This window comes from Papio anubis, chromosome 4, assembly GCF_008728515.1.
Source record: "Papio anubis isolate 15944 chromosome 4, Panubis1.0, whole genome shotgun sequence".
NCBI lineage: Eukaryota > Metazoa > Chordata > Mammalia > Primates > Cercopithecidae > Papio > Papio anubis.
Window position 1 is genome coordinate 165,829,008 of NC_044979.1, and position 18,769 is coordinate 165,847,776.

Here is an 18,769-nt window from a genome sequence, read left to right on the forward strand (position 1 = left end):
TGTTTCTCTCTCTCTCTCTCTCTCTCTCTCTCTCTCTCTCTCTCTCTCTCTCTCTCTCTCTCTCCCTCCCCTCCCCCCGCCCCCCATCTCTTTGTCTGTCTGTGTCTCTCTCTCTGCCGAAATAAGAGTCAAGCTCAATAAAAGGGGTGGTCATGATACACATAGTGCCTCCTCACCCTTTTATTGAGCTTGACTGTGGGTATTCTGAGCTTCAGCCTGCAAATTCTTACCGGTACTCCTAACAGTCATCAGCACCCACCCACTCCCATTATTTACATATGCTTTATTAAGCATTAACTACATGCACAACATTTAAGAGTGTCCTGTGATTTAATCTTTGCCAACATCTTATGAGATACAAATGGTCATAAACAATTTAGAAGTGAGGCCATGGAGGTTTCGAGAAGTTAGGTAACATTCAGGTAATAAACAAATCATGGACCCCATGCCATCCCAGGTGTATCTGTCTTTAAGGTCAGCAGAACCACGCTATATAGACAATTTGTGAAGCTTGTAATTTCTGCTCCCCAAATCACATGGACAATTGAGTATGCAGGTGAAAAAACAAAAAACTTTCAAGGTGTTAATATTTGCATTTCATCTGATATATCTACTTGAGTATTCTTACCCCTTTTATGAATTCCCCAAATATAGCCAGCTGAGGGGACAGCTTAATTGATTTTGGTTATTTTTTTAGTATTCAGAGTTACTATAGAGATGTTTTGTTACAAATTATCTTCTATTTGCCCTCTCACTCAGCTTATCCTCTTTAAGCAACTCGTGTTTTATCCACCATGGAGTTATTAGATTCTTTTTTAGTGTGAGGCAGAAAATTCTTTGGCAAACACAGACTTTCACTGGGACTAGTTGTTAAAAACTGATATGCCTTTAGTGAGTTGACTACCATAAAATACATTTGCAGAAACTTGAATTTTAATAGGGTGCCGACCTTTTGCCAACTCAGTTGGGAGTGAGAAATATGACACCTTTGAGAGTGATTCATTTCACTCGTTGCTCAGCTTCTCCTGTTCATCCTTTTAGGAAGACAAAGCAGCATAAAATTTACCATTATATTAAGTAGTTAAAATTATCTTTACCACTATAAAACATCAATGGTATAAAGAAAAATCTTGGAATTAGAAATGTCTTTTTTCCCCACTTATTATCATATCCAACTTCTGCCTTCAAGCATCTTTTAGAAACTGGAAAGCAAAAAGCTATTTATGTAATTTGATCTTTTCAAACTGTTTCATAGATGATTGTTTTTTGTAATCTCCTGTAGTATTTGCTTATCTGGCAACAAGGGAATATTTTGTCCATTGTTTTGCTAACAAATTTCTACCAAATGTATTGCTCACATTACACCAAATCCGTTTGTGAAAGAGATACCAAAATGGAGTCATTTATGTCAAACTCTAACAAAATGGGGTCAAGAGAGACCACAAAAAAATCCTCATGCACACATGCCTGTAACAAGGCTTATCACAAGAACTTCTTCAAATTGCAGTATTCCAGATAAATAGCTTCCAGGACAGCTACCTAGCAACAGCTGTCTTTACCAATAAACAAATGTCAATTCCTGCAATGAGCTTTTGACCAGTGAATCTTGTCTCAAAGCAGCTTAGCTGGACCTCTCTGTATTTAACAACTTCTCCTGTGCCCTGACCCCTTGGATGTGCCTATGATCCATCATCCAGCATAGCATGCATGTTCCCAGATTGTACTCCTCTGCTCTTTCCAATTAAAACTCATTTGTTCTGAAAAGCATGTGTGAGTTTCTTTTTAGGTTGACACTTCTCATCCTTCAATGCCAAAATCAAACTCCTCCTATCAGACAGGTGTTCATCTCAACTAGACTTTAGCTCTTCAGGAACAAAGATCTCAGTATTTGATAATCTAGTTGACACACACACACACACACACACGCACACACACACACACACACTGTGGAGGAATTGCAAGGGATGTATTTTGAAATGGCTCATGCAGGGTGAGTAGTAGTTCAGCTTGCAGGGAAATTACATATGTGAGAAGAACACAATACGCAGAAGTTTTGTGGGGTCAGTGATGGTGCTTAGTCTTCTTTGACCTAATTCCTGGCACATCATGGTGCTCATTGATTATTTATATCAAATAATTGACTTTTATTTTACTTTCACTCAAGATAAATGTATGCATGTGAAAATAATGTTTCTGCTTTTAAAGTTACCTCTAATTAAAAGTGAAATGAATATTAAATCTATCTTTTATAAATGAATATATCCCCAAGTTAATCATAACCAGTAAGCCAAGGCCTATTAAGATAGACTGCCACTTAGAAGATGAATGGGGGATGGAAATTAAGGTTTTAGTGTGTAGGGGCACTTCCCGAACAATCTTTATAGTCCTTGTATGTGAATGTGCACTTGTTCTCTTCTCATTACACAAGGCAGCAGGATCAAATAAACTATAATTGGTAAAGGTGATCAGTTAGCTTAACCAGAAGTCTGGGTACAATTTTACATTGCAGTAATATTTTAATTATGGCTTCTTTCCTTTATACTACTGATGCAAAAAACCATACACACTACCCAAGCATTTCTCTTAGCTCAAATTCTCCATCACAACCAGCTATATACCAATTTTCCTGAATCACTGTGGTATCAAAGTCTTTTAATTAGTTTTCCTCTATTCCTGTAGGCATATCAGTGTTATTTAGGGGATGTCCAGGAGTCTACTATAGCCACTATTAATCTCAGCTATTTTATAATTTCTCAAATTCTACGTAATTTTTTTAAAAGATAAAAATAACTATAATTTTTAAAAATTAAATATTTACATAGGTTACTTTTGGAACTTGGAATACTCTTCTAAAAGTAGATATCACTAATTTTTTCAAAAATTAAAATCTGTCATATATGTAACTTAAGGCAATGCAATAGTTTCATTTATTTATTTATCTATCTATCTATCTATCTATCTATCTATCTATCTATCTATCTATCTTTGAAACAGGGTCTCACTCCCATGGCCCAGGCTGGAGTCCAGTGGTGTGATCTTGGCTAACCGCAGCCTGGAGTTCCCGAGCTCAAGTGATCCTCCCACCTCAGCCTCCCAAGTGACTGGTACTACAGGCATGCACCACCAGGCCTAGCTTTTTTTTTTTTTTAATTTTTAATAGAGATGTGGCCTTTCTATGTTGCCCATGCTTGAGCTCAAACGCCTGGGCTCCCCACCTCAGCCTCCTGAAGTTCTAGGATTACAGGCATGAGCCACTGCGCCCAGCTTTATACAATAGTTTTAAATATAAAGAGCCACTTCTTTATTAAGTAAATTAGAAAACATCTCTCTAAGAATTTAAACACATTTAAATAAATTTTGAGAAAGGTCAAATATTATGGTTATATATTTACTGAATTAGGAAATTCTGCCAAAATAGTTTGCATCACTTCATGTCACCTTTTTATAAAGCTGTTTGGATCTGAAAGTGCTTTCGTGGATTTCACACTAATGCTTCATACCATTGAAGGAGCTATAATCATAGAATAATAATTTGTCAACTGAGGATACGATGTCATGTAGTCAAAAAGCTGTGAGCTTGGGATTGGAATACATGTCTCTGGCTCTGAGTCCAGTTCTTTCTTCCATTAGGCTGGTGCAAAAGTAATTGTGATTTTTGACATTAAAAGTAATTGCAGAAACTGCAATTACTTTTGCACTTTACATGATGCAAATGCATGAACCTTAAGAGAAATTGTATATTCTCTTCACTTTGTATTTCCATAAACATAGCCCTCTAGCATGTATCTCATATTTGTACATATTCTTGAATACATCTCATTTGAAGTGCTTAATTTCCCTTACTTTGACTATATCAATATGTTCACTTTAAAAATCAAAATCTCTTACAAATTTCAGTGCTTGAAGTGATGCTCAATATCTGTCCTCAATCCATACCCCAAGCAAAATTGCCTTTGGGGCCTTCCTCAATTATTTTTCTCTTTCCAATTGCTTCATTCTCTTTCATTCTAATGGTTCTTTTATTCTCAGCCTTATAACCATGCTCAATCTTCTTCAATCCAAAAATTTTAAATAGTGCCATTTTCTCTATGATTATATAGCTCTTCTTATTTTACATCAGGATTATCTAAAGAGGCGTGCAATCAGCTTGTCAGCTACCTGACTTTTAATTCTCTTTTCAATAACTGATATGATTAGGCTTTGTGTCCCTGGCCAATTCTCATTCTGAATTGTAATTGCAATAATTCCCATAATACCTGCGTGTCAAGGGAATTACCAGATGGAGGTAACTGAATCATGGGGGCAGTTCCCCCATGCTGTTCTCGTGATAGTGAGTGAGTTAGCACAAGATTTGATGGTTTTATAAGGTGCTCTTCCCCTTTCACTCAGCACTTCTCCTTCCTGCCGCTTTGTGAAGAAGATGCCTTGCTTCCCCTTCGTGATTGTAAGTTTCCTGAGGTCTCCTCAGCCATACTGAACTGTGAGTCAGTTAAACCTCTATCCTTTCTAAATTACCCAGTCTCGGGCAGTTATTTATAGCAGTATGAAAATGGACTAATACAGTTACCATCTTGTTTCTGTCTGGTTTAAAACTCTTCTGGAATTGCTCTGATATGGTCAGCAGTAGCCTCAATGCTGCCAAACGTGATGTATGTTTTTAAGATGATCTCATGTGAACATTTAACCATATTCAACACAGACGACTATGTCCTTAACCTTAAATCATGTTCATCTATAGACTTCCATGAGATTACAGTTCTAGTCCCCTATCGAACTTTGACTAATTCTTTGTTACCATTAGTTGAATTTCTTTCATAATATTCCTTAAGACTTGGTATTGATCTCTGGACATATTCTCTCTATAGAGGAGACACCTCCCTTCCATGGCTTCAACTACCATCCATATTCTGTGACATTTAAATATTCAAATTATCTTTCCAGTCTGTATAGTCTTTTTCTTTTTTAATTCTAGACCTAAATATCCAAGTACTTCTTGCCATTCCACTTAAAGGTTTCATAAGGGTGTTGAACTTTTATGTGTATGACATTGAACTTCTGCTCTTCTCTTGTGAGGCAGAAATATTTTTGTCTCCTATTAGTAAACTGCATTTCCACCTATCTAGTTGTTTAACTCAGCCAATTTAGAATCCTCCTAACATACACAATCTACCCTGAGCATTGGCCATTTTCTTTCCCAAATCTATCTTACATTTATCCACTCCTATTACTGCTTTCTGTGTAGTTCAGGATTTCTCACCCTTGGTACCAGGGGCATTTAGGGCTGGATAGTTTTTTGTTGTGGGGAGATATCCTGTGCATTGTAAGGCAGTTGGCAGTATTCTTGACCTCTACCCACTAGATGCCAGTAGCACACCTCCCCCTTAAAATTACAATTAAGAATGTCTCCAAAAATTGCCTAGGGGAGACAGCAAAATTAGCCCTGGAGGAAAAGCATTGTCCTTGTCTGAGGTAGTCTCCTTTCTTGGTGGAGCAACCAAAAATAATGTCGAGATTGTCTGCCTCTTTTTTAAAAAAAATGTCTCCTCCAGTCTTTCTTCTACACTCCTGCCTGATTTTCTTTTCTTTTTTCTTTCTTTCTTTCTCTTTCTCCTTTCTTTCTCTCTCTCTTTCTCTTTCTTTCTTTCCTTTTTCCTTCTTTCTCTCCTTCCTTCCCCTTTCCTTTCCTTTTTCCTTTTATTTTTCCTTTCCTTTTTTCTTCCCTTTCCTTTTCTTTTTCCTTTCCTTTCTTTTCCATTTTTCTGCCAGATCTGAAAACAGAAATATAGTCATATCACTTTCCTGATTACAACTTCCTGATTGATTTACCATACACTGAGGATGAAACAAATCCTCTATATGATCTGTAAAGCTGTGTAATTGAGTCCCTGCTCATGTCTCTGACTTCATGTTCATACAGTGTTCTTTCTCTTTCTCACAAACACACTGGTCTTTGTTCCACATTAAAGTATCTGAAGCTATTTTCTAATCCAAAGACACACTCTTCTCTCTGCCTTGAACATTTTTTCTTCATCTGGATGAAAATAATTAAGCCTTTTCTCACCTCAAAACATTATATCTCAAGATAAAGTAGGTTCTCCTGTTGTGATTTTTAAATTATCTCTGTACTTAATTCTAATTTTTAAAAAATATTTATTTCTTAGACTCTTCTAGAATACAGCAGTGCTACTAAACAAACCAGTCCATGACAGTTCACCAATTGACCATGAGTTAAGTGTGTATATCAATATGCAAATGAATGCATGGCTACCTTCCTTAAGAAGCCTTGCATGATTAAAAATTTCAGCTTAAGGAAATCATATGTCAAACATACCTGCTTTACCCTGTACCCTGATCTATGATACACTCTTTGAATGACACATTTCTGAATTGTAATATCTAAAGTTGAGTTGGGGGCAAATACTACCTGTGTTCTTTCTTATTTGACATGAAATTCTCAGCTCAAGAGTAGTCAAAGTTAATAGCTATTGTTGTTCAATAAATACTTAATGATAAACTAGATAATTACTGGTTTTATCATTGCTGAATATCTCCTATCTTATCCTGTTCCTAGACCTCTAACCTCCTCTTGGATGTTTTACAACAGTAAACTCAGAGGAGTCTTAACTGCCCTCTTAATCAGTACCACTTGGTCCAGACTTGCTTCTATTCCTTTGCACCCTAACTTAGCTATAATATACCATCTATAGTCTGAATACTAAATAAACACTTGTTAAACGGAATCATCCTGTCCAATTTTTTAAATATAGCAATGCGAAATTTGAAAGCTAGAGAGATTCATTTCAAGTAAATTCAGCAAGCATGCAGTGAAGTGTAGGCATTGTGGTGAGAGGTGAGGATAGGGAGGTGAGTGAGAGATAGCCCTATCCCTGAAGGAGGCATGTCTTAATCTTTCTCTGGAAAACGAGTGGAAGTATGTTAATAGAAGATAAGTGACTTTAGAGACGTGTGTCATACTCCATTAAATTCAATCACTTTTGCTGTTCTCTCAGACCCGGAAGCTACTAGTCAAAGCTAAATAGAGTCTTAGATCCTTTGCATTTACATATCCTGAATTATTTTGAACCTTGTTAGTGTTTTATGTAGAAAAATAGTAATTCTTGGATTAAAAATTATTGTAGGCTATGGAATTTTTTCCCTACTTGTAGAAAGTGGGCTGTCTTTTCACGTTGCTTCTGACAAAATCAACAGCCAAGTTATCCAAATAGTAATTCGTCATAGTAAAAATCATGCAACTTCAGTAAGCCAATAACTAAAACGAGCTCAAGGAAAAACTGTTTATACTTGAATTCCTTAAAAGATTGCTATATTAAATAATAGCATTTCTGTCACATTGTAAACTAACAAGAGCACATGAAATATCCCCTAATTTCTATTATATATAATTTCTATTTTCAGATATAAATTTTTAGTGTAGTTTCTTAATGTTGATTTTTTTTTTTTTAAATCATATAATGGTGACAGAACCTTTCTCTCTGAGAGAAACTAACTAGTTTATGGTCAGCCAGTTCCTAAAACGGGGTTTGTGGAGATGAATATGAGGGACAGCAGCATTTCCTGGCAGTGTATGAAGAGGCATTAGGCCCATTCGTAGAAGCCACGCCTGTACATTGGTCTAAGTAAGTTGACAGGCTTTTCCTTGTAGAGAAGTAGTTTGGGTGGCAAGAAGCTGGGACTGTAATTCAAGCTTTGGGTACTACTGGGTCTATAACTTAAAGACTGGAATTCATTGAATTCATAGCCTAGAAAGCACCCTGTCATAGAAAGCACAATATATGGCTGCCGGAGGGCTTATAGTAGCTCATCTGAGAGTCTTACAGAGAGACCCGTCTTGGTGGAGACTAGGAAAGCAGAGGTCAGTGGGGTGGACCAAGTAGCTGGGGTAAGAAGAGACACAGGATTAGACTGAGTAGAGCAAGAGTTCCCCAAGTGAGTAGGAAGAGAAGTTTCCAGTGTAGCAGCTTAATGTGTGACTGCTGGATCTGATTCACTTTTTATTAGTGTCAAAGGGTGTCTAAATGTCACCTTATTGCCTAGAAGCTTATGTGCTCTGACGCTATGGGTATGAGGTTTTAAATGCCCAGCTTTATTATTCTTCTGCCCTACAATTTGCCTAGGAACATCTCCTTAGTGTGTTGTCCAATTCAGCTGAAAAGATTAATACCATCATAAATACGCATACCCGTATTTTATAACCAAAAGCCACTTTACTCTCAGTCTTGGACTTCAGATGATTGTTGTATGGTCAAAGCAATTGGATCGATCATTGGCGGCTTAATTCTTGACTGAGAGGATCACTTAGAGCATGCTAAGATGTAGCTCTTTTTCTCCTCCCTGCTTACAGTTTTATATTTTGTTGTGATTCTTTTCTCAGTCATTCCTGATATGGTTTGCCATATTGCCAAGCACGTGTTTGTGTTTACTAACAACTAATATAGGAGACAGAAATCATCACGATGCTCTACAAAAATTGAAAAAGTTTTATTAAAAAATAATTCTACTTGGCTCTCTTTACCAGTTGGATGGATACAGAATGCCTTATATAAGTGGACTTAAATTACATTAGTTAAGAAGATAGAAATTTCAGGTCAAATACTTTAAAAAAGTATTCTCCGTTGGGCACGATGGATCACACCTGTAATCCCAGCACTTTGGGAGGCCAATGCAGATGGATTGCCCAAGCTCATGAGTTTGCGACCAGCCTGGGCAACACGGTGAAACCCTGTCTCTACTGAAATACAAAAAAAATTAGCCGAGTGTGGTGGTGAGTGCCCGTAATTGCAGCGACTCTGGAGGCTGAGGCAGGAGAATTGCTTGAACACGGGAGGCGGAGGTTGCAGCGAGCCGAGATCGCGCCACTGCACTCCAGCCTGGGCCACAGAGTGAGACTCTGTCTCAAAAAAAAAAAAAAAAAAAAAAAAAGTAATCTCTCAAATTTATTGTGTGGAAACTTTTAATGGCCCCTTAGGAACTGTGTTTATAAGCAGTAAAACAAATACGAAAGTATTTTCTTCAAGCACATTGAAAATTGCTGAACAAATAAAAAGTTCCAAAGTAATGTTGTAGATAGTCACATTTCCCTATTATGAGAGAGGGGAAATTACATCTACAGATGAGCCTAGATATAAGAATGTGGTGGCCTGGAGAAGAAAAGACATTGGTGAGGACAAGAAATTAATGGCAAAGAAATGGATCTAACCAGAAAGATCATAGAATAAAATAAATTTTAAAAAATGTATACAAAAAAGCATTAAGGGAATGGCGACTTAGGTTATACCCAGGATAAAAATACAAAGGAAACAGAATAAAACACATTTTTGTTTACATAGGTATGATGTTTGGGAGGGAATGAATTACACTATTGTGTACTCTAGTGGATACGTTAAATGTTTAGAAATTGACATGGGTATCGTGTAAATGTTTAGAGGCTTCTAAACATTTAAAATGTGCCAAACAACTAATATATGTTGTTAAATACTAAACACATTTTAAAGGTATAAAATCTGCTAAATATTTATAATTTCTAAACGTTTAAAACATTTTCAGCAAAAAAATGATATGTTTAGGATAAATATTTCATTTTAGGGTGCATAAAAGAATACAATGTATATGGCTCACTCGAAGCACCCATGTGCATTTAGTTTTTGGCCATAAGTTGCATATATTTATAGTCTAATAATAGTTAACATTTATGGAGTGATTTCTGTACTTAAGGAATTCTTCCGGCTGCTTCACTTATCCTATCATTTGCCTCTCATCGTAACCCCATGATCAAATTGCTATCATTCATTGTCTCTCTTTTACATTTAAGGAAATTAAGTTTTTGAGAGATTCCATAATGTTTACAAGGCAAATAGCTGGTGTTAGACTTGGGAATTCAGATAAATAAATATATATGGTGTTTCTTCAGGATTTACATGCTTTGACAATTTAAATAGGTTCAGTCTCACAGCAGGCAGAGTAATGTGCAGGTAAAAAAATACATTATTAACTTAATGCTTAAATCTTCTAAGGAATGTTTCTAAAGCACAAAAACTGAGAAAATCCTGGAAGTACAGAAACCATAGTGGGGACCTTGAGCATGACATTCTCATGATCAAGCACTCCTGTTATCTGGAGGACAGCATGGGAGACCAGGCAAAACTTGGGATATCAGTTGGTTACTAGACCTAGCAGCCCCGACTCCTCTGTCTTTTTAAGCAGCGTGATCCTTACAAACTCTTTACCTTCCACTAGAACTATCCTAGCTCTTCTTTCATTTTAGGAAGATTGTTAGTGTTGGTAATGAAGTTATGACTTACCAAAGACACTTAGTCACTCAGGAATTATATGCCTATTAACAGGCAGGACTCCTTTGGACAGTGTCAATTCTACATGATTTCAGCAACTTGAGGGCAATGCGGCTATCCATATTGGAAAGGCTAGCCTTTCCAATCAGTTCAGCTGGCAAAGATGATAACTTATGGTGTCCATTCGTTTTGAGTTTCAAGACCATCATTAAGCTACATCTTGTTTGGTATCCCCAACAGAATCATAGTAGATGTTCACTATTTGGGTAATGGATACACTAAAAGCTCAGACTTCACGACCATGCAAAATATGCATATAAGAAACTTGCATGGATACCATCTAAAAATATAAAAAATTTAAAAAAATCATAGTGTATTCATGATTATCTGTTACCATCAAGAATAGAATGTGTTAGTTATGCTGGTAGTCAAATGGGTGCCTGGTGGCATTCTGGTTTAATGTTGGGTTTTTTCCTAACTTTTTAGTGGCTATCATTATATGCTACAGTAATTAATAGGGGTTTGCCCAGAATAGTATTTCAACAGGTAAAAGATTACTTTAAAAAAAGGTTGATGCTCTTGTTTGTTTTTCTACCTGTTTTACTCAGATCCAGCACAACAATCAGTTAAAATTTAGAAGAGCAAATATATTAATTTAGTTACAAGTAAACTTTATTAGACAACATTTATTTTTAGCCATAGCTGAAAAAACAATAATTTATTTGCTTATGCTTGAAATAGCAATGCCCTATGGGAATCTCAGTAATGCTGATCAGTCTCTTCTATGCTCTTCCTGCTTGCTAAAAGGAGACTGACAAATGTATGCGAATCATATATCGAGGGGAATGTGCTCAGAAGAACAAAGATGCAATGGACAAAGATGCCTGAGGCACAGTACCTTCAAGAAATTCAAAATCTAAAAGTTCATACTCTATATAATTATCATATATATTTCTTGTAATAGACTTATGATTTAACTAATATTTTCATTTCTCAGATAAAGATATAGAGATATATTAAGTAATTTGTTAAAAATTATTTTAACAAAAAGTTATAAATCCAAAAAGTCAGACTAGTTCTGTCTGTCTGTCTGCAGATATTTCATTATCCATCCCTACTTTCTGTGTTTGTTAAGCCATGATATAAAGCCAACAAACGCTGAGGACCAAATGTATGACACAGGTGAGGTGACTTTATTATTAAGCTCCTTAGCACTTAAAACTCCTCAGAAGAAGGACGAAAGTGGAGGGAAAGAATAGACTATCCCACACACAGTACTAATGCAAATATGCAAATGACAGAAGGTCGGGAGTAACTAAACAAAAGGCAGGTCATTTTAGAATCCATAACCATATTCTTTTCTTGTCTAGAATTTCAAAATAAAACCTTGCTGAGTAGAATTCCATCTCATGGCTTCAGTAAATGTAGGCTTCTGTACAAAACATTACTCTCCATGTGTTCACAATTGATTAAGAGAACATTTCTGCATCATTTTCCCCAGAATGAAGTTTGCAGCTCCCAAGGATGTACTAAATGTGGTTGACTGTTTTTCCTGTTCTCTCTAGTGTAATAATAGACCATGGTAAATTACCCTAAGATTGTCAAAGCTAAAGCATTTTTCAAATTTGGTTTATAAGCTGGAGAATATGAACAGCCAGTGGCACCTCTTCACCTTACACTATCCATAGAACACAGACAGTGAAGTCTTTGGAATCAATTTTATAGTCAAGACATTAACCTTTGTGGTCATTTGCCCAGCAGAAAAAGTAAGCTGTTAAAAAACACAAAATCAGCCACTATTCACTTCTTTTTATGATTATGAGTGTGTTAACAGCTTTCCCTTCAATTACATGGCTAGGGTTATTTTGCCAGTAAAGTACCAAAAAGATAATATATATCTGAAGCAAATTTAGATATTGTCTCTTTGCAGAAATGCCCTGAAATGAGGACAATCACTCATTAACTTGAGTATAGATTTTAACTAAAATTTGTTTGACTGAAAATTACAATATTATCTAGCCCAAAGAAACTTGGGAAAAACAGTGTTATGTTTCTTTCAACTCCACTGTCCAGAAGAATAAAACTAGAATTCTCCCTCTCATTCTTTTGGAAAGTCATGAAACACTTGAGCATATTAACAAACTTTCACAAAGGATAAAAACAAAACTGATTAATGTGGTTAATTAGTCCAAATTAATCATATAAATATAAACTTGGTATCCAATCTATTAATATTTCTTAAAACCAGTGTCTCAAGCAATTAATATTTGAGGGGAAGGGCTTTAGTCATTTGAGGTTGGAATGGAATGATATTACTGGTATAATTCAGGAAACAAACTGGAGATTAAAGGGATACCTACAAATACTAAAATAGACAGGTGGCAAACATGAAAGAAAAGAAAAAACTTAGGGCAATTTCTAATTCTTTGACTTTGCTCACTACATCTATAGTCACCCTTACTAGATTAAGAACTTCCTACATCAGTAATTGCATCTTCTTCAATAACAATCAAGCTGATAAACAAATCATCAACTCAATTCCATTTACAATAGCTACAAAAATAACTAGGAATACATTTAACTGACAAGGTAAAAGATCTCTACAAGGAGAACTATAAAACACTAATGAAATAAATCATAGATGACACAAACAAATGGAAGATCATCCTAATACTCACAGATTGGCAAAATCAGTATCATTAAAATGACCTTACTGCCCAAAGCAACCTACAGATTCAATGCAACTCCTATCAAATAATAACATCATTTTTATAGAATTATGAAGCCTAAACTTCATGTGGAATCAAAAAAGAGCCCCAGTAGCCAAAGCAATCCTAAGTAAAAAGAACAAAGCTGGCGCATCACATTTCTTGATTTAAAATTATACTACAAGGCTACAATAAACACAACAGCAGAGTACTGTATAAAACCAGACAAATAGATCAATGGATCAGAATAGAAACACAGAAGTAAAGCTAAATACCTACAAAAATATACACAAGGGAAAGGACACCCTATTCAATAAATGGTGCTAAGAAAACTGGATTGTCATATGCAGAAGAATGAAATGGAATCCATGTCTTTCACTGTATACAAAAATTAACTCAAAATGGACTAAAAACTTAAATGTAATATCTGAAACTATAAAAATCCCAGAAGAAAACCTAGGAAATCTCCTCTAGACATTTACATAGGCAAAGAATTTATGACTAAGACCCCCAAGAGCTAATGCAACAAAAACAAAAATAGACCAATGGGACTTAATTAAACTGAAAAGCTTCTGCACACCTAAAGAAATTGTCAACAAAGTAAACAGACAACTTACAGAATGGGAGAAAATGTTTGAAAACTATGTATCCAACAAAAACTAATATCTAGAATCTACAAGAAACTCAAACAACTCAACAAGAAAAAAAAATAACACTATCAAAAAGTGGGCAAAGGACATGAAGAGACGTTTTTCCAAAGAAGACATACAAACAGCCAACAAACATGTGGAATAATTCTCAATATCATTAATCATTAGAGAAATGCAAATTATAACCACATTAAGATACCATCTTACAGTAATAAGAATGGTTATTAAAAAAGCAAAAACAACAGATGTTGGCAAGGATGCAGAGAAAAGGGAACACTGTTGGTGGGAACGTAAATTAGTACAATGTTTATGGAAAACAGTATGAAGATTCCTCAAAGAGCTGAGAATAGAACTACCATTTGATCTAGCAATCCCTACTATTGGGTATCTACACAAAGAAAAGAAATTGTTACATATATTAAAAACCCCTGCACTGGTATGTTTATCATGACACTATTCATGATTGCAAAGTCATGGAATCAGCCAAAGTGTTCATCAATGAATGATTGAATTTTAAAAAGTGATACATAAATGCAATATGATACTACTCAGCCATAAAAAAAGAATAAAATTGTGTCTTTTGCAGCAAAATGGATGGAAATGGAAGCCATTATCCTAAGTGAAATGACTAAGAAACAGTCAAATACCACATGTTCTCGCTTATGATTGGGAGCTAAACAATGTGTATATCTGGATATACAGAGTGGAATAATTGACTTTGGAGACTCCAAAAGTTGGGAGAGTAGGAGAGCGGTGAGAGGTGAAAAGTTACCTATTAGAGACAATATAAGCTATCTGGGTGATGGATACACTAAAAGCCCCGAGTTCACCACTGCATAATATATCCATGCAACAAAACTGCACGTGTACCCTTAAATCAATAAAAATAAAATAAAATAGAACTTTAGAAAAGAAGAGCTTCCATACATCAATAACTGCATCTTCTCACTTTAATGAACAGACTTTAGTATTCGTATATTAATCTCCCAGAAATGCCCCCTAAAAACCTTATAACACATCCTACTAATGAATAGAACAAAGAGCTGATGTCACTTGGTGTATTAAGGTCATTAGGAGTGGAATAATTATAAATGAGCTTGAAAGCAATTTATCTTTTCCACTCTGCTTTTTCTTAGCCAATGATGGGAGTCAGCCTTCCATTACACTCTCTGTTACCATCATACAATGTAGGCATTGACCCACAGTTACCAGGTGCCTAAACTTGACAGCACCCTAAAGGGTGAATGTGGAGAGGAGCAGAGTGTACATAAAAGGTGAAAAATCATAGAGAGAAGAAGAGAGAGAGAAGAAAAGCAAAGAGAAAAGGTGAGAGAAGAAAATAAAAAATAGTTGGAGATTAGCAGAGATAAGATATTAAGGAAAGATTACTCATGCAGAAAATAGAAGAGGCAAAGAATATTCATTTTGTCTGATCCCTGAAATCTGAATCTTCACATTATACTTTGAAAGGTTTAAATATTGAAAGTATTCTAATATGTTAATTTCCTCCTTTACTCTCTGCCTCCCTGTTTCAATAGTTTGCATTCCACTTAAAGATTGCATTAGAATGGAGGAAATTCTTCAAGTCACTACAGAACTAGATTCTGTATGTCACTGGACACCCCTTCCTTCTATCGTGGGATTGCTGCATTTTAAACATTTCTCTGTGCTCATCCCTCCTTGCAAGGCCTGGTGCCTTCCGCATTTGAAGTTATGAGCCTCTAGCTCTCAGGACTTCCTTACTGGCCATGCTACTGTGACCCCTTTGAGTTTGTTTTCTCAAATGGTTTTTATAATCCACATTACACTCATTCCACATTATTTAAAGATGAATTAGTAGTCCACCTTCAATGCTAATGGCATAATTCAGACTCATAGGACCTTTATGTCTAATAAAAATTTTTAATTACCTGTTTACGCCAACGTCAATGAGTAGCACTGCACTTCATGACACAATTTTTTTTTTTTTTTGAGTCAGAGTCTCACACTGTCACCCAGGCTGGAGTGCAATGGTGCGATCTTGGCTCACCACAACCTCCACCTCCCAGGTTCAAGTGATTCTCCTGCCTCAGGCTTCCGAGTAGCTGGGATTACAGGTGCCCGCCACCACGCCCGGCTAATTTTTTGTATTTTTAGTACAGTCAGGGTTTCACTATGCTGGCCAAGCTGGTCTCAAACTCCTGACCTTGTGATCCGCCCACCTCGGCCTCCCAAAGTGCTGGGATTACAGGCGTGAGCCACTGCGCCTGGCCCAACAACACATTTTTATTAATTGTAAATCTTTGTATGCGAGTGCCAGAAGTCTTATTTTATTTCAATTATTTTATTTAGTTTAAACCTAAAGAAGACTTTATTGACCCATATGATCAAAGCACTTAAAGGATGAATACAGCTGGCTTAAGTTACTTAGGAATCAGAGGCTTCCATGTTGCCGGGAGTTTCTTCCTGTGTTTCCCTTCTCTATTCTAGTTTCTGTGGCGGGCAGATTTCTATAATCAGAGGATGTGGTTCCCACACTTCCATGCTTAGCCCATATTGTCTCCAGTGTAAGAGAAAAGATACCCCCTTTTTTCAGGTTTAATTTTAAAAAGCTTAAGGAAAAGGTGTCAGGGAAAAAAAACCAATTAAAGCTCATGACATATTATTGGAGGAAATCATAATCTTTGAAAGTTATTTTCCCATTCATGGAGAGTTGTTACTAAATATTTTATGAAAAAGTTTTAACTGAATTTTTACACTACCTTTAACCTCTGAAAAAAATCACTTGCTCAAATTAAAATAAACAGAGAAGGTCTTATGTCTCAGATGGAAATAGCATCCTACAAATATTTATCTTTATTCACACTGTCAAAGCTGAGCAGTGGATTCTAGGGATACTGAGGGAGGTTATAAGATCTAGAACATTGAAAGTAATCTAATTTTAACTCCCACTCAATGCAGAAATCACTGAAAAATAATACCTTTTTCCTTGCTGAGGAACTCAATAACCCAAAGAAAACACACAGGTCATAATAGTTCTATAAATTTATAATTTATAAATATACATTTATAACAAACCAAAGTATTTCTCCCTATAACTGTTTCCATTACTCACAGTTGTAAACCTTAAATCTTTCTGTATTCTCTGCTTCTCTCTCTCTCACACACACACACAACACAAACACACACACACATACTGAATAATTCATTTTCTCCTATATTTAAACACAACCATAATGCCCTCCAATACCTAACATTTCCTATTTTCCCTTTTCTATCATAATATTTCAGATTTATTCAAATGTTTTACATTTTATATTTAATTGCCTAGTTGACATTTCTGAGCAAACTCTAAACACTGTTTTAAAAATGTAAACAAAAAACAAATATGATTGTCAGCAAAAGGTGTCTTCCTTGAAAAGACACCACCATTATGAGCATACTCTCAATAATTCTGTTAAGAATCCAACCAGTTTTCATGGCAGAAGACATGCACTTGCTGTCTTTTAGGCAGTGGAAGGCCCAAAGAATCTCCCCATACACTAGGCCTGACGATATAACCTACGGAAATGGATGTCCAAGGAAAAGACATCTGGGGGCCTGGAGCCCCCAAAACAGATCACAAATCAAACTTTGAAAACCAATAAAAGACAAAGAGAACATATTGGAATCAACAGTAAATGAATTTATTAGGTGAAACAAAACTGAACTTCCATATACTTTATAAGATGAACTTATGTAATAATGAATCACTTGTTTCAAAATTATAGACATTTGACTCTATATTTTGCACATTCATTAATTTCACAGTCTGAAAGAACTAGCCTGTCCAGCCAGTACTTGATGCCACAGAAAGGATGAAGAGCTATAGTAAGAGGGGTTAGCTCACATTGCTGGAAAAGCCTATGATAACAGCTCTACATAGAGACTGAGGTATTTTGCTTAAAAGTCTGGAAATTCAGCAAGTTGATCTACAGAAGATTGATCCATAGGCTGGTCTGTAACAAGGAGACTGGCAGCTCCTAGAAGCCAAGTAGGTTGGGTGGCAGAATCCAGAGCCATAGCCTAGGGGAGGGAAGCCACAGCCTCCATAACCCAGGGATCTGAAGCCACTGGACCCACAGCCCACTGAGTAGCAGTTCCTCGATCCATAGCCCAGGGAGCGGCAGCTGCTGGATCCAAAGCCTAGAGACCCAGAGTAAGTCGTCTGGCAGGGACTGCAGAGCAAGGAGGTTCTGGGGCGGTAGCAGGAGGTCTGGCAGGGGCTGGACTCCACAAAGGACGTCTCGCAGCTGGTGGGCTCCCAGCAGGTCTCCTGACGGCCCCTGTAGAGAGAGGAACCCAGCTGGCAGGTGCTGGGAGAGCAGAGGTCAGTGCTGGAGACCAGGTTGCTGGGATAGGAAAAGCCACAGGAGGAGGCTGGGTAGCGCAGGTAGCCGCCAAAGGAGCGGGAGGAGAAGTTTCCAGAGCAGCAGTTGTAGGACATATTGACAGAAGATGTGAGTTCAGTTGAGTTATAGTGGAAAGATTATCTGAGTTTGAATGTCATAGTCTGTACTACAAGCTATATATGATCTTAGACCTGGGTGTGTCTACTGTCTGGACACTCCCTCCTCCTTGCTCACCTTTTATTATAAAAATGCTTCTCTAGGTTATTGTTTAATTTATCACATCTTCATATACTTAGCTGTATTTTAGTCACTCTGGAACACTTAGAAGGAAGCCACTCAGTTTTTTTTTTTTTTTTTTTTCCTGGAATTAACTGTGGTTTGACCTTCAATGTTATATGTCATCACATTTATGAGTATCTTGCCTCTTATTATTTGAGTACAGTAAGTCCTTATTGTACCAAATGGAATCACACAAAATTCTTTCTTTACTTCCATTAAGTTATCAGGAGCATAAGTGGTTAGTACTGAAAATAGTTTGTCCTTTTTTTTCACACAAGCATATTACTTGTTACTAGAAACAGTGGATTTCTCCAAATACTAACTATATTCAGTAGTCTCAGCAATCTGTCAGTTAAACCTCTTACTGGTATCTTAAGAACTCAGGATCAGAACTGAGGTGTGCACCATTATCTCGGGTCTCCATACCAGGCATCTTCCTTAACAAGAGGTTACAT

General features: G+C 36.5%; 1 protein-coding gene across 1 annotated transcript; it reads right to left on the reverse strand.

Annotated features, from left to right (window-relative positions):
* Window positions 1-17,245: 17,245 nt before the first annotated feature.
* LOC116274591 (keratin-associated protein 13-2) lies at window positions 17,246-18,409 on the reverse strand. Its single transcript, XM_031665695.1, has one exon. The coding sequence runs from the start codon at window positions 18,128-18,130 to the stop codon at window positions 17,603-17,605; it is 528 nt and encodes a 175-aa protein (XP_031521555.1). The 5' UTR covers window positions 18,131-18,409; the 3' UTR covers window positions 17,246-17,602.
* Window positions 18,410-18,769: the final 360 nt, after the last annotated feature.